Source organism: Chlorocebus sabaeus, chromosome 22, assembly GCF_047675955.1.
Source record: "Chlorocebus sabaeus isolate Y175 chromosome 22, mChlSab1.0.hap1, whole genome shotgun sequence".
NCBI classification, from domain to species: Eukaryota; Metazoa; Chordata; class Mammalia; order Primates; family Cercopithecidae; genus Chlorocebus; species Chlorocebus sabaeus.
In genome coordinates, this window is record NC_132925.1 from 33,743,872 (window position 1) to 33,760,449 (window position 16,578).

General features: G+C 35.7%; 1 protein-coding gene across 5 annotated transcripts in view; it reads right to left on the reverse strand.

Annotated features, from left to right (window-relative positions):
• CCDC191 (coiled-coil domain containing 191) overlaps positions 1-16,578 on the reverse strand; it is an 88,065-nt gene that overhangs the window by 55,309 nt on the left and 16,178 nt on the right. For all 5 annotated transcript variants that reach the window (XM_073009734.1, XM_007985761.3, XM_007985760.3 and 2 more), the window contains 3 exons: positions 14,727-14,905; positions 13,038-13,261; positions 9,745-9,898 (listed from right to left, as the gene is read on the reverse strand). In XM_073009734.1, the coding sequence (XP_072865835.1) occupies positions 9,745-9,898; positions 13,038-13,261; positions 14,727-14,813 (465 nt within the window). In that variant the 5' untranslated portion in view covers positions 14,814-14,905. The remainder of the gene's footprint in view (positions 1-9,744; positions 9,899-13,037; positions 13,262-14,726; positions 14,906-16,578) is intronic.

A 16,578-nucleotide genomic window follows, 5' to 3' on the forward strand; every position in this document is an offset into this window, starting at 1 on the left:
GCATGAAAAAAAATGGTGTTAACTTGTGTGCCATGGTCTAAAGAAAATGTTCTGTGTCTGTTTACCAGGTCCCTTTAAGAAGTCCTCTTGAATGACTTGGTAAAATATTCTATGTGTAGCTATCTCTAATTTTAACTTCAGGATTATTTCAAATGATGAAAAATAGTACAAACATAATCCATCTTGACAATAATAACACTATTAACAGTGTCCTTTGATTTTGACATTCCTTTTCTTTGTAAAGTTCAAAGCATCTTACATGTAATATATTTGTTAATTTGCAAGCCATCATTATAAAATAAAGATTATAAATATCATTATGATTTACTTCACCAAGCTAAAACTTCAAGTAGAGAAAGGTTTAATGACTAAAATCACAAGTAAAGAGTCAGTGGTACACCTAAGGCTGAAACTGAAACATTCCAGCATCCTGATGACTCTAATCTATTAGGCAAAAACATCTCTCCTGAAAAAGAAGGGCACATTTTTGGCGCTTTCATAGTGAAAGAAAACTCTATACATAACTTACCATGGTAGAAAAGCATTGGTTAGGGACATATCTGAATGTAGGAGGGGAAATTTTGAGTTTATAAATTCTATAGTCAATATGTTTATTTAAAAATACTTATGTTGAGACTTTGAGACCAAAATGATCAGTTTTAAAGGTCTATAATTCAGGTTCACCACAGAGAAGCTAACACAAGAGCAAAGTGACAAACCTGTATAGCAACTACTTTCTTGAAATTGACTTGCTATTGGTTTTTTCCCTGCCTGCTCAAAAAAAGCAATCTTTTTTAAAGATTAAAATTTAAATTAAAAAAATAAAGTGTGAATCAAGAATAGCTGCTTAGTTATTCTTGATTCATAGCAAACATTATCCAGGTATACAGGAGTCCCATAAATGTGTTTGAAGAAAATATTTGGGAAAGGAATATACTCAGTTCCATCTTCTGTGGAAGAAGATGCTAGTTCTGTTTTTATTTAGAAGGGTGGCACACTTCCACAGTCCTGAACTATTTATTCTTTCTATTCCTCCCTACCCCCAGCTTACTTCCTGATGTTCCCAGACCTGCTTCTCCTCGTTAGTTTTCTATACTTTGGAACTACCATAGCACTCTATCCCTTTGCTTTTTAAAACAAGACGTATGACTTAAAACCACAACTGGGTTGGAAGAGGAATATGTTCTGTTTAAGCCAGGAGAACTTAAGTTTTAACTAGCTAGGCAACTAGTCTGATTTCCCTCTATTTATTTCCTAGTTCATTTATTTTTGTACTGTTTTTAGTTCTGATAGATTTTCAAATATAGTCAGGCACTCTTTTCCTAACTTCCATCATCTCTTTATCATAGTTGTGGTAATAATTAAGGCTTGATATAGGTAAATAAACTACAGAAAGTCACTGGAGGAAGAACTGTTCCTAAGCACCTATCTATAATAATTTCTAAAATAAAATACTACCTGGTGAAATTTAGAAAGTTTTAAAGTGAAATGGTATCCTCCACACAAAATCTTCCACAATACATCATTTGGTTGTTAAGCATTCCACTGAAGAGAAGAAATGACAGCTCGCTCTGCTAAATTTATTACCTGCACTGGAGTTGCCCTCGTTCTGTTAGCCAGAAAAGCTCTTCCCTGAAGTGTAATCACACTACTGTCACTAGGAATGATTGACGTTAGGTGGAACAGCAATTTGCTATCTAATCTTCATTGTAATTCTAACCCTGTCACTAGAGATGCTTGTTCTGATTAATGAAGCGGGTAACTCATCAAAATTCCTCAGCTATTTCTCTTTTGTTAGAAAGTTCAGTGATAATTGCATCAAAATTCTCCCTCATGGAAAAATAAACAATGAATTGTTAAGAGGACAAAAATGTCAACAAGTTTACAATTTATTTTTGCTGAATAGAACTAACTTTGTTGCAACTAATGGTCTAGGGGAGTTGGCAAAGGCTGGAATGTCAGGAAGAAAGCTACATTCCACACCCAGGCCCCTAAGTGACTCCTTGCTGTTCTCAGGCCAAAAGAACAGAAACTTTATTGCTACAAAAGGGAGCAATCCCCAACTTCCCTTTTCCTTTGCGGGCTACTGTGGCTGGGCAGAAGACACCACAGATGCTATGAAGTCCCTGGGAATTAGAGTGTTAGTTTTAAGTTGAAATGAGGAAGGAGAAAAAAATTTAATAAAAAATGGGATCTTTGTCATGGCAAAATAAATCTCCAGTAGGAAGTGCAGTATTGAATTCTGCAATGGAAAAGCAATACCCCGTGACCCATCCTATTCCTGATTTTCGTAATTTTACCCAAAAGAAAAGACAGGAAATCATGGTAATCCTCAACCCCAACTACATATGCTCATAACTAATTGCATTAGAGAAAATATACTCAGTTCCCAGAACACAGTGCTAAGACCTGAACTTGCTGCTGGGTTCCATGGAAAAGCCTAGAAGCCTAAACTTTGACAACCACTGCCATGTGAAATGATACCCCTGGCTATAGACAAAAAAACTACTTCTGTTATATCCTGGAAGATGTGATGCTCATTTTACTTCTATATTAAATTTTTTTCTCCTTCTTCATTTCAACTTAAAAAAAAAACAACAACAAAAAACCCAAACCCTATCACTGTTCTAAAAGCAGAACCAAAGAATAAACCTTTACCCAACTTCAAAAATTATCAACATTCTGCCAATCTTAATTCATCTCTCCCCCAACCAACATTTTTTTCTGAAGTATTTAAAAATAAATCACAGATACCTCATATTGTATCATGCTATCCATAAATATGTCAATATGCCCTTACATAAGGCCATTTTATAAGTTTTTAATTCTGCTAAAAAGTTTCAATTGATAATATTGCTGTAATTATCTAATAGTTATGCTGTTTCACTCTAGAAATAGAATTTCAAGAAGCAATTCCTTAGTCTCACCAAATAGTAAATGCTTAACCAATAAAATTCTCTGAGTTCTTTACAGAAGAATGACCACAATGCAGCCTATCACCTGACCACACATTAGGATGGGGCTCCTTTCCCAATACCCTGAACATGAGTTCTCGTGACCTCAAGTCTGTAGAAAAGGCAGACCTACGGCTCCCTATCACCTTCTCTTTCCCGTCTTTCTTCATGTCCCTTAGAGACCTTCTTCCCCATCTCTACCAAAATCCCTGTTATCTGCCCACCCTTCATCCTTGGGCCCCGCCAGACACATACGAACTATGCCAAGAACACAGCTTACTTCAGAATATATCAGACAAATGCTTGATTCACCTCCAGGATACTGTGATAGTAAGACAATGACGTGGTGCCTTTCATTCCTCACCCACATGGCTCTCAAGATCCTTATGATATTCACCTGAAATGTCTAGTGTTTAGGGGGAAAATAGTCTACTCTATACAATTTTAGGGAATGGGTTTCCTTTACGCCAAAGTCTCTTTTTTCGATTTTTAAAAATCAAAATGTAATCAGTACTTGTTTTGAAAGACAAAAAAATCATATATTTAAAAACAGGAATCTCTAATAAAAAAGGCTTCATGGAACTTTGAAATGCCAAACACTAGCACAATATTTAGGTAAATTGGTCCTCACTGTCCCCTCCGTGAGAATGGGACATCTGGGTTACTTATAGGGTGAGGAAAGAAAGAATATAACAAAATAAACAATTTCTTTACCAAAACTGATAACATTTTAGATGGAAAATTTCTACAGAGTTGGCTACATAAAGTAAAATATAATAATGCTTTAAACCCCTCCCAAGACATATACCACACATTGCCCTTGGCAATAAACCTAGCGGGGAGAGTTACATGAATCCCAAAAATCTTCGTGTGTGTGCTGGCATTTCTCTTTTTCTGTCGTTTTATTTCTAAAGAGGTTTTTCCTTTATTTCCCTCCCCTAACATAAGAAAACATTGCTGAGAGGATGGTTGCTATGTGTCAGCTCAGAAATGGTTTTGCCTCAGTGGTGTGTAGGCAGTCCTGATAAAACTAAGATCTTTGGAAAGGAATCATGGTATATAAATGAGATATTTAACTACAGTTTTCGTCATTCTGCAGAGAAAAACTCCAGGCTTCTTTTCCATATATAGTATCCCTACGTTTCCTTGGTTTAGTTTGAGGTGGACTTTTGGAAGGTGCTGTGCCACAAGCATAACTTTAATGATGATTTATTTGGATCATTATTATTTTATTCTTTAACAGAAAAATCCAAGCAAATAAACAAACTAAAACCTTCCCCCAAATAATTAAGATGTAGGTTAGTGTCACCCATATTTTATCGTTCTCTTCAATTTTCACAAGCAGCAAAGATCATAGAGTTTCCAATCTTATTAAGAAAACCAAAATCTATTTCAGAATAGGATGAGAATTAAGAAGGCCATTTTCCAAATAGTATAAGAGTTTCACAGTTAATCCTTTGTTGTTTCTGCTAATTAGCAGTGATACACGGATTGCTGAATCTCCCCCAAGAGATTTCACTGTAAGATCAAAGAGAAAATGGGATAGGCTGGAAGTAGAAAGCTTCTATACAAAAAACTAATGTTTTTGACAAGACAAAGAGACCTGGCAATGAAAATGTGCAGAAAAGATGCATCAATAGTGCTGAACTTGTGTTTTGATAAGAAAGCCTGCACTGTTTCTCTCAGTCTCCTATTAAATTATGTGGCCCAAAAAAGATGTTAAGAGATACTCTGGGAGGAACAAATAAAATCCAGAATTAGGTGGGGCACGGTGGCTCACGCCTGTAATCCCAATGCTTTGGGAGGCTGAGGTGGGTGGCTCATGAGGTCAGGAGATTGAGAACAGCCTGGCCAACATGGTGAAACCCCGTCTCTACTAAAGATACAAAAATTAGCTGGGCGTGGTGGCGTGTGCCTGTAATCCCAGCTACTCGGTGGCTGAGGCAGGAAAATTGCTTGAACCTGGGAGGCGGAGGTTGCAGCGCACCAAGATTACGCCATTGCACTCCAGCCTAGGTGACAGGGCAAGACTCCATCTTAAAAATAAATAAATAAATAAATAAATAAATAAATAAATAATCCAGAATTAAAGCACAAACAATTACAGGAATTAAAGGAACCTAAACTACAGCAACTCCTAAAAACAGATTCTTTAACGTCTTCCTGAAAATACTCTACACAGCTGTTTCTACAGGGTTTGTACCAGTGAAACATTCTGAGGGTGCTGACAAGAGCTTCGCGTTATCTCGCCAATCCCTGCAAGGCAGCTAGGCATTTTTCTGTTTTCATCTTGTGGTCATACCTAGGCTGCTGAGTATCCAAGGTTCATTACTCAAGGCAGCTTTAGGCTCCTTTAGAGCCAAATGTTAATTGGCACCAAGATAATAAGCCCAGAAGGCCTGCCTATGTGGCCTTTACTGGAGGACCGTCCTATCTACAACAAAGTCTGTATAAGAGCCCGAGGAGGCTGGTAGATGTATTTTTACCAAGTTATGCCCATATACGCTGGGGAAAATCTAGAGATCTACTAACCATATTACAAATGAATAACATAATTACACTGAAAAGGGAGGCGAAGAAAAGATCTCCCGTAAGTAACTCTGGAAAACAATATTTTGACTGAATACTATAAAGCTAAAAACAAAAGTAACTGTACAATATTTTGCTTTAGTGAATTTATTCCCATTGTGGTATGGGTTAGCAATTCTAAAACTATTTTTATAGTGTACTAGGATTACCCTAATAAGTAAATATAACAGAGATAATGAGAGCCAGGTTTCTCAGTGTCAGAGAAGTTACAAGTGAGCAAGATGGAAAGACTACACTGAAACCTGTGGTGCTGGATTATCCTTGACAATATTATTATAAATTCACAGTTATTTTATATATATTTATATATATGTGTATATATATGTGCAGATTCATAGATACAGAAGTAAGTTACAAATAAGGAAAGGGAGAAGAATAACATGACCCTTGTGTTGCTGAACTCATGGATTTTAATATGTATACAGATAGACACAGAAATAAATATAATGTGTGTGTATATGTATGTTAGTATACATACATACATCTATGTATATATCCATATATATTTTAGCTCTGTCTGCTGAGAAGGCCTAGAAAAAAATGACACTCCAGTAGCAGTGAGCACACTTAGTGCCCAGATCTTAGTTTCCAAAAACCGTTTCTCCAATAAAATGAATCAAAGTTCCATGTAGAAGTGGTTGATTGCAGGGTAAGGGCAGGTAAAACACAAGATAAGCCTAAAGTATCTTATGGTGCCAACAAAAAAGGAAGTGTCCAAAATAGGATGGAAGCATGTTGAAAGAACAAAGGAGCTAACTTATGGGTTTCCCAATAGACACACTGAAACAATCTGAATAACCAAGTAAACAACAATATTAGATTATGACCCATAGAATAAAATAAATATCAATGAGCTCATACTGAATAAAATAAATAATTACATAAATGAATGAATACATAAATACACACATATATACATATACACATAGCTGAAGGAGAAGGGACCGTCTTCCTTCTAGAAGAATTTCAATTAATAAGTATAGAAGAAATGACGGAAACACAAAATCACCATTACACAAATACAACATTAATAATTGCTGCAGGCAAGAGCCACCAATGGATGTTAACCTTAATGAGTGACAGTTTACAGAGAAACAAAATATTTTCACAGCTTCACAGTATCTCCTGAAAGACAAGGAGAAGGAAAAATAGCAATTCTACAATGGAGAAACCCAGAACACACCCTTAACCAAGAGATCGAAATTAACATCAGTAATTATGTCCTCCTTGTTAGGATATACGGAGAAGGGCACAGTATCACATCTTATAGCATTCTTACCAAAAATGCACAACCTTAAGCAAGGGGGAGAAAACATAAAAACACCTAAAACAAGAGACAATTATACAAAATACCTAACCAGTTCTCTTCAAAAATGGCAAGATCATAAAACACAAGACTAAAGAAATGTCACAGATTGGAGGAGACTAAGGAGATGTAATAAATAAATGCAGTGTGAAATTATGGATTCAGTCCTGGAACAGAGAAAGAACATTAGTGGAAAAACTGGTGATATTCTCATAGGGTCTATGGTTTAGTTAATGGCATTTAATGGCAGCATACCAATGCTAATTTCCTAGTTTTGATAATTATACTATGCTTATGTAAAATGTTAACATTGGGAAAAGTCGGGTGAAGGTTTGTTGCGGGAAGTCAGGGTCCCTGAATGGAGGGACCGGCTGAAGCTATGGCAGAGGAACATAAATTGTGAAGATTTCATGGACATTTATTAGTTCCTCAAATTAATACTTTCATAATTTTTTATACCTCTTTTTACTGCAATCTCTGAACATAAATTGTGACGATTTCATGAACATTTATCACTTCCCCAATCAATACTCTTGTGATTTCCTATGCCCGTCTTTACTTTAATCTCTTAATCTCGTCATCTTTGTAAGCTGAGGATGTCGCTTCACGACCCTGTGATGACTGCGTTAACCGCACAAATTGTTCGTAAAGCATGTATGTTTAAACAATATGAAATCTGGGCACCTTGAAAAAAGAACAGGATAACAGCGATGTTCAGGGAACAAGGGAGATAACCATCAGGTCTGACTGCCTGAAAGCCAGGCAGAACAGAGCCATATTTCTCTTCTTACAAAAGTGAATAGGAGAAATATCATTGAATTCTTTTTCTCAGCAAAGAACAGCCCTGAGAAAGAGAATGTGTTCCTAGGGGGAAGTCTCTAAAATGGCCGCTCTGGTAATGTCTGTCTTATACGGTTGCAGATAAGGGATGAAATAAGCTCCGTCTCCTGCAGCGCTCCCAGGCCTATTAGGACGAGGAAATTCCTGCCTAGTAAATTTTAGTCAGACTGGTTGTCTGCTCTCAAACTCTGTCTCCTGATAAGATGTTAATGACAATGCATGCCCGAAACCTCATTAGCAATTCCAATTTCACCTGGTCCTGTGATCTCGCTCTGCCCCCATTTTCCTTGTGATATTCTGTTACCCTTGAAGCATGTGATCTCTGTGATCCACACCCTATTTGTACACTCCCTCCCCTTTGAAAATCACCAACAAAAACTTGCTGGTTTTGCGGCTTGAGGGGCATCATGGAACCTGCCGACATGTGATGTCTCCCTCGGACACCTAGCTTTAAAATTTTTCTCTTTTGTACTCTTTCCTTTATTTCTCAGACTGGTTGACACTTAGGGAAACAGAAAAGAACCTACATTGAAATATTGGGGGTGATTCTCCCAATAAAGGTTATTCAGAAACTCTGCACTATTTTTGCAGCTTTTCCATGTCAAATATCTTAAAACTAAGTAATCTGTTTTAGATGGGCCACTAATTTTGTAAAACTCTGCATATGTGTCTAACATTCATATTTGGCAGTTCCATCTAAAATATATATGATTGTACAGTGGACTTCAATACAATTTAAACATTTTTTAGAAAACATATCTTATTTGTCTCTAATTTGTTGGGAAATGTATCATGGTACTTTTTCCTTACACTTTCTCAAGATGACTCCCTGAATACTTGTTTCTCTTCTTATTTTCTGTTTGAAATCCGAACTGTTATTATATAGGAGGAATACTAATTCCATCTGTCTCATGAAGAATGCAGAATCTAAGTCTTTGCTAACTTTTCTCAAAATGTTAACTCCATGTCTTACATTTCTTCTTACTACATTTCCTTCTGTTTTCCTGAAGCCAAAACTCTGACCAAATTTTTGTTGGCTAATAACTGAGTAATTACAACCTCTTATTAGCTAAAAATGCCACCATCAAATATGTCTACTGTTTTTAAAAAATCACTTTGACTACTTTTTCCTTTATATCTTTGTTATCCATATCATATTCAAACTCCTGTCACTGATTTCCAGGACCTTTGTAAGTCTATCCCTACATTTATCAAGCTCCCTCAGTATCTTCATAACATTCTCTTTTCTCTCGCTAAATCCATTCATTCACGTATTTATTCAATTAACTGTCTCTGAATTTCAGCAATGCCTAAGGCCCTGGGGTGGGTGTTGTAGGATATGCAAAATATACATATTTATCTTTTCTCATCTAACCCTCTCATTTACAAATCTGCCAGGTAAGTCCTTTTACCTGAAATGTCATAATCCCGAAATTCATACTTTTATCAATCCCACTTTATTGAAGAAAACTGCTTAAGTAACCTGAAGAGGATATTCACTTTTATATTAAAAATCAGCAAGTTATTTTTACAAAAAGACTAAGTGAAAGAAGGGAGAAAAGGTAAAATAAAATGTAGACCATTAAAAAGAAAAGCACAGGTATAAATGTATCTTTGCCTTAGGATCAGAGCTACTAAAAGGCAAGTAACCAGTTCTTGTATCTTCTGAATAATCCAGAACACAGTGGTCCTTATGACTGTCACAGTGGAAGCCAAGATTTCAAAAATTGTCAGAGAGCTACCTTAGTTTAAGGTTAATACTAGTTAAATGCTATTCTGAAGAGGTAATTTAGGAAGAAGTCCATAATTTACCCATCTCACCCCAGTCATTTCCCAGGATCCCACCAGAGTATATAAAGAATAGCCTCAGAACAGGGGATCTGTGTTCTGCCCTGCATACCAGGTCAGCTGGGCACAAAGAACAAATGGCATGGGCAGTTTTGGTATTTGTGATGAGGTTCAACTGGACTTAGTTTTTACTTTATCCCATCTCTGATGGAGCTCTTTGTCATTTATACTACAGAATGCTAAGTAAAGAGACATTGCAATTCCCACCTGTTGATTTTCTTTGAAAGTTTGGATTAATAATTCTTTCAATTTCCTTTTTCTTTCTTTTGCCATTTTTTCCTCATCCAGAAGAATGTGAGTACTTTGAAACATGAGTTTTTCTGAACTATTTTGAGAATTCTCTTCTTGCCTTTTCTTCTCTCTATTAATAACAATTAAAAAATACATGTATATTTACAATAGATTTAACAATAAGCAATTACAACTTACTGTAGCAGAATAAACACTGAATTTTCCTTTGGAATACACATATTTTTAGATCTGGCTCTAAAACTACATAGTAGGGTAATTTTTTTGGAGCCTTACTTTATTCCTTTATAAAATACAGATTAAATGAAATAAAATTGTTATAAAGTACTTTGAAAAGTAGAAAATCTTATATATACTTTAGTATTTTTATTGAGTTGAACACTGAGCCATACTTCGATCAAAATTTGAGAGTTAACAACTACTAGATAGTCTCTAATATAGACATAAATTCTCTCCCATATAACGGGAAAAAAGGATTCTCAAGAAAGGAATGAGATTCTTACTAAAAGGCCTCTTATAAGGTTACTAGAAAGAGGAATAACAAAAGAATCAGGTGTTATTTAATAAGGAGGGAATGGAATCTAGAATAATTTTACAATAGCTGAAAAGGGAAAAAAATAAACTTAAATAGGAAAAGGCCTTTAGGTAAGTAACCAGAATTATTTTAGTAACTTTGTTGCTCATCTTTCTGAGCATCCTCTTTCTCACCCACCTATCTATTCTTCCTCATCCAGGCCATCCCTCTTTCGCTCACCAATTCAAACAAGCTCATAGCTATGGCCTTCTTATTGTAGTGCATTTAACTGCACAGGTATATGTACGTGTATAAAGTATACACTATTAATGATGTGGTAAACATAGCACCTAGTCAGGAATCAGAATTCATGAGCTGTGGCCACAAACCAGCTAGTCACCTGATCTTTCTTGAACTTTTGCTTCACAGTTGTGGAAACTCAAATTGAGAAAGATGCCAGGATACCCTACAGATATTCTCTCATTCATTCTAATATATGATACAGAGGGTACACAGTGTTATTTTGTATTATTGGTGATGTTAACCTTCATCACTTGGTTAAGGTGGCTTCTCCAATATAGAGTTACTATTTTTCCCTTTGAAATTAATAAGCATCTTGAAAGAGATAATTTTAAAACTAGGCAATGAAGCAGATTTAAGATAGCTTACAAATAGGTTTAAAAGGCCTATCAACAATAAAAGTTTTATTGACTTTTTCCAAACTACGAATGCCATAACAATGTTATATTTCATGGTGATAGACAGGTGATAGTGATTGTTAAAGAAATACAGTTCTAATACCATGAATCTGATTTTTAAAAATAACATTAGAATATATATCTGTTTTAAAAGAAATATCTGCTCATTGTGAAAAACTGGAGAAGTATAAAAGCCATCCATATTTCTCCCTTTCTTTTTTTTTTTTTTTTGAGATGGAGTCTCACTCACTCTGTCGCTCAGGCTGGAGTGCAGTGGCATGATCTTGGCTCACTGCAACCTCCGCCTCCTGGGTTCAGGCGATTCTCCTGCCTCAGCCTCCTGAGTAGCTGGGGTTACAGGTGTGTGCCACCACGCCCATAAAAGCCATCCATATTTCTACCCAGAAAAAAGAGTCAGTCCTGTTTCATTGTACAAGCCATGACTTAGCAATTTCTCCAATATTTATGAAAGTCTGTTACTATAAATAATGTTGTTTAAATTATCTTTCTACACAAATCTTTGTCTGGATTTGTGATAATTTTCTTAGGGCAGTTTTCCTAAGGCTGTAATTCCTAGGTCAAGGGATAATGCTATTTTATGGCTCTTGTTGTTTATTGCCAAATTGCTTTCTGGAAAGTTTTAAATCAGTTCATCCACCTAGAAGTAGAACATATTACCTATCTCACTGTAACCATGGATAAGATCTTAACTTTTAAAAGAAATGACTGGTCAGTGAACATTTGTTGAGTGCCCACTGTGAGCACAGCATCCTACTACCATTAAATGTTACTTGTTTTCACAATTTATTTTAGGTCAACCTAGTTTTTCCAGGGCTTGGGAGCAATCTGAAAAGCAAGGCTGACCTTAGAAAGAACTCACTAAAACACCAGTGATTGCTTTCCGAAAGGAATGGCATCTGCAGGAGGCCTCAGCCTGGCACTTGAAGAAGTAAAGCACATGTTCACTGCTGAGCTGTTTTAAGTTGGGTAGAATAAGAGCAATCAAGAACACAGAGGGGAAAGCTGTGTAGGCTGATGGGGGTGGAAGGGATTATCTGCTAGGTCTTTGTGGCCTCTCAGTTTGAGTAGTCAGACACTTCAGTCATGTTGTTCCAAGGCTTTTGCAGTTCCTGCATTGGTGCTGTTTCTCAGAATAAATACATTAGTTATTTCACTTATAAAGCTCATTTTCTGCATGAGGATGGATAATAGTACTACATCCCGTGAGGACTATTTTTATCTTCCTCTTATGTCAGATATTCTTTTTCTTTATCAGTGGTAGTAAGACAGTGGTGACTTTCCATATGATTATCAGAAAATAAGACACACAGTTCACAACAGGATAAGACACAATTACTGAACATGTTCAACCTCAAAAATATTATCTAACCAAAGAAATGCAAACTAACCAATATAATGCCCATGAAAAGTGTAAAAATATTGAAAATGATGATACTCCCCAGTGCTGGGAAGAGTGTGATCAACTGGCCTGCTGCTGATGATACAGCAAACAAGTACAACCCATTTTGAAAGCAATTTGGCAATGTTTCAAGAGTTAGAAAAAGACCTGTGTCATTTAACTCAGAAATTACACTCCTAAGAATTTATTCTAAGGATATAATTCAAAAAAGTGAAAAAAACGTATGCTTAAAGATGTTCGTTGCAATATTATAATAGTGAAAAATCCAAAATAGCTGAAATGTTTACTAGTATGGGGAGGTGATCATTACATAAATTATGGTATAGGAACTCAATGGAGTAATATATACACCCCAGGACTCCAGGCAATGTGTTAATTACAACAAGCAGAATTACGAATTAAATGTACTTTATGGTTATAATTAAGTATGAAAAGGGACCAAGATCAGGAGGAAACAAGGAAAAATGAAATTAGTTAATTTGTGAAGACGGTGGAATACTGAGTGATTTCTCTTTTGTGTTTTGTTATTGCAATGTTTGCCCACTTTAAAAACTTCAGAGCACTTCTAAAATGACTGCTTAAACAGAGAAACCCCACAGTGCTTATCACACTGGCTTACATTTTCCATGCTTCTTTCACAGTGCATCTCCTCTCAATTATCTCCCTCCGCAGCTTCACCATCTCCCTTTGAATCTCCTCTTCCTCTTTCTTGGCCTCCAGAGCCTTCCTTTTCTTCTCTTCTTGCACCAGACACTGAGCCTCCAAGAAGGCCGATTTTTTCAGGGTCTTTTGTATTCTCTGGTACTCCAGTTCTTTCTCACGTCTTAAGCGATTTTCTTTTACCTTAAAGCAAATATAATAAAGATGAAGTGTGGCCTTTCAAGTAGAAAGGGATATGAAAAACCTTACAATACATTTTGAAGTTCAGAATATAACCAGTTTGAAATATTCTGACCCAGAACTCCACTATTTACTGGTAGGATAGGAGGAATATATCTGTTTACTGGGTAAAGACCAATATAAAATTTTAGATGCAGTCAGATGAAGATGACTCAAATAATCTGGGAATGATCTACATCACAGAAAAGTAGAGAATCTAATGAGTCAGATCCCAAGTTCTGGATTCTCATTTAGTAATGATTTCTCACTTGTAACGACTGTCCAAGGTGTACATTACTGCTTTTATTATATTTAGGTCATATCTGCATTCTAATTATAATTTAAGAAAGAACAGAACTTTTTTGGAAGCCACATTGTGAATGATAGCACAGTGATTTATTGACTTTAGGAATACCACAACCCTTTATTCATTTCTATTATTATTATGTAAATATAGCAGTGATTCTGGATCATATTTGGAAATAAAAAACATGAAAAAGCACATTCATTTTTTTCAAACCTATTAATCCTTTAGAGAGCTTGAGTAGCTATGAATTAAGGAAAGGTCCTTTCCTTCCTGCTTCACCTAACTTCACCCTTATCTTACTCTCTAGTTGTGATAAGACTTCTGATAAGACAGACAATGACTATATAGCTTATTGAACCTTCTCTCCTCCCTTTTGTCATAAATCCAAACTAGAATCATACTTCTACCCATTTCTCTAACATCCCCAGTGCTGATTACATATACCTTGATTGAATAATTTAAAGCAGTTACTTTCAAATTCGCCAATCAGAAATTCAGTGTTATACAAAGATGGCACACACACGTACAGATATTAACTCCGGTTCAATCTTAGTTCTGGATTCCCTGGCACTCCTTTACAAAGTGTTGAGACACCAGTCTTTTTTGCAATAACCTACTATTCCCTTTGGAGAAAAGAAAGTTCTCACATGCTTTTCTAATTCAAAACAGCTGAACTTGATTCAATTCAGATCTGTCTTCCATTTTAAATTATAATCACAAAATGAGTGAATTTCAGTTGTCTGGAAAAGAATTATCCTGTAACATTCACAAGAATATTAATAATATTAATGTTGCAATTTGAAAACCAAACTCAAGCACACACAATCCACATGTTTATAATAGGAAGTACCACATTCAAACTAATAAGGTTTATCTCAATACTCTTGGTCAAAATCAATTATTCTTTTTTTTGGCTATTTCTTAAATAAATTGTTTCCTACCCTCAGTTTATGAGAATTATTTTTCTTCTGAAGTTCTTATATTTTATTTTTATGCTCTCTAACCAAACCACAGATGGCACCCTTTTTCATAATAAAGCCTATGTCTTTATTTAAGCTTATTAAATGTGTTACACAAAGACTGCTTCCTGTTATCCATTTTAATTTTGTTTTTCCCTCCCACCTGCTTATGTCTCATCTCCATGGTAAGACGAGGATCCTTCTGCTGCTTCTTGTCTTGGTTTTCCTTCCTTCCAAGATCTTCCATCATTGCAGAATCTACCACATTTTTATGGAGCAGATGGTCTATAAATTTTTGAACGGTGGTACTTTCCTCTTCTTCCTCCAAATAGCCACATAAATCTGGGGGAAACAGAACAACAAAAAAGGGAAATTTTTTTAAAAATTAATTTTAGTATTATATTCATATTTACATAAAGAATCCTAGTACAGTAAAAATACAAAGCTGCGAATGTTCAGTAAATAGTAACTGATAATGGCAACTGGTTGAGTATAGCCCTTAGCAATTACCTTCAACCAAGAGTAAAAAAGCTCCACTTACCAAGCATTGCCCTCACCCTAGCCACTAGAGTCCTTCACTGCCAAATCTAAAAGATTACCATCTAAACAACCTTGAGAACTTCAACCTAAACAATCTTGAGAGCTCTACTGCTTTAAAAAAAAAAGAAAGAAAGAAAGAAAGAGAAAAGCTTTATTGTGGTATAATTGACATATAATAAACTGCAAATATTTAAAGTCTATGATAAATTTTGACATATGCTAATAAAACCATCACCACAGTCAAGATAATGAATACATCCATCAGCCCCAAAAGGGTCCTCATGCTGATCTGTAATCTTTTCCTTTCACTCCTCCCCTTGCCCTCCACTCTGCTCCAAGTAAGCAGAGACCTGCTGCCACTATGTAGTTTTCATTATCCAGAATTTTATATAAATTAAATCATACACTTATATACATTGTATTTTTTCTGACCTAGCTTCTTTCACTCAGAACAATTATTTTGAGATTCATTCATGTTATGTGTATAAATAGTTTATCACTTTCTATTGCTGAGTAGTATTCCACCATATAAATATACCACAATTTGTTTATTCACTCATTTGTTGATAGACATTTGAGTTGTTTCCACGTGTTGGCTATTGCAAACAAAGGTATTATGAACACCTGTGTACAGTCATCCCTCCCTATCTCTGGGGGATTGGTTCCAGGACCTCCCGAGAATACCAAAATCCAAGGATGTTCAAAAATCCGTGATATCAAATGGTGTAGCATTTGCATATAACCTATATCCATCCTGCCTTATACTCTAGATCATCTCTAGATTAGTTATGATACCCAATACAACGTAAATGCTATGTTAATACTTGTTACATGTATTGTTTAGGGAATAATGACAAGAAAAAAGCTGTACATGTACAGTATAGATGGAATTATTTTTTCCTGAATATTTTTGATCCATGGTTGGTTGAGTCCACAAATGCAGAACCTACAGAACATAGGCTTTCTTTTCTGTTGGGAAAATGTGTAGGAGTAGAACGACTGGATCATATTATAGCTAAATGCTTACTTTTTCAAGAAACTATCAAACTGTTGTCCAAAGTGGTTACATAACTTTACATTCCCACCAGCATTGTAGAAGTATTCCAATTTCTCCACATCCTTACTAATACTTGGTGTGGTCAGTCTTTCAAATTTAAGCCATTTTAACATATGTAGAGGTAACTCATTGCAGTTTTAATTTGCACTTTTCTAATGACTAATGTTACTGAACATCTTCCTTGATTATGCTTTGTAGTTGTTCCAAAGATTATTGATAGTGGGGTACTGAAGTCTCTAACTACAGTCATGTATCAAATAACAACACTTCCATCAACAATGAACTGCGTTTACGAAGGTGGCCTCATAAGATTACAACGGAGCTGAAAAACTCCTATTGCCTAGTGATGCTGTAGCCATCATAATGTCAGAGCACAATGCATTACTCATGTGTTTTGTGGTGATGCTGGTATAAACAA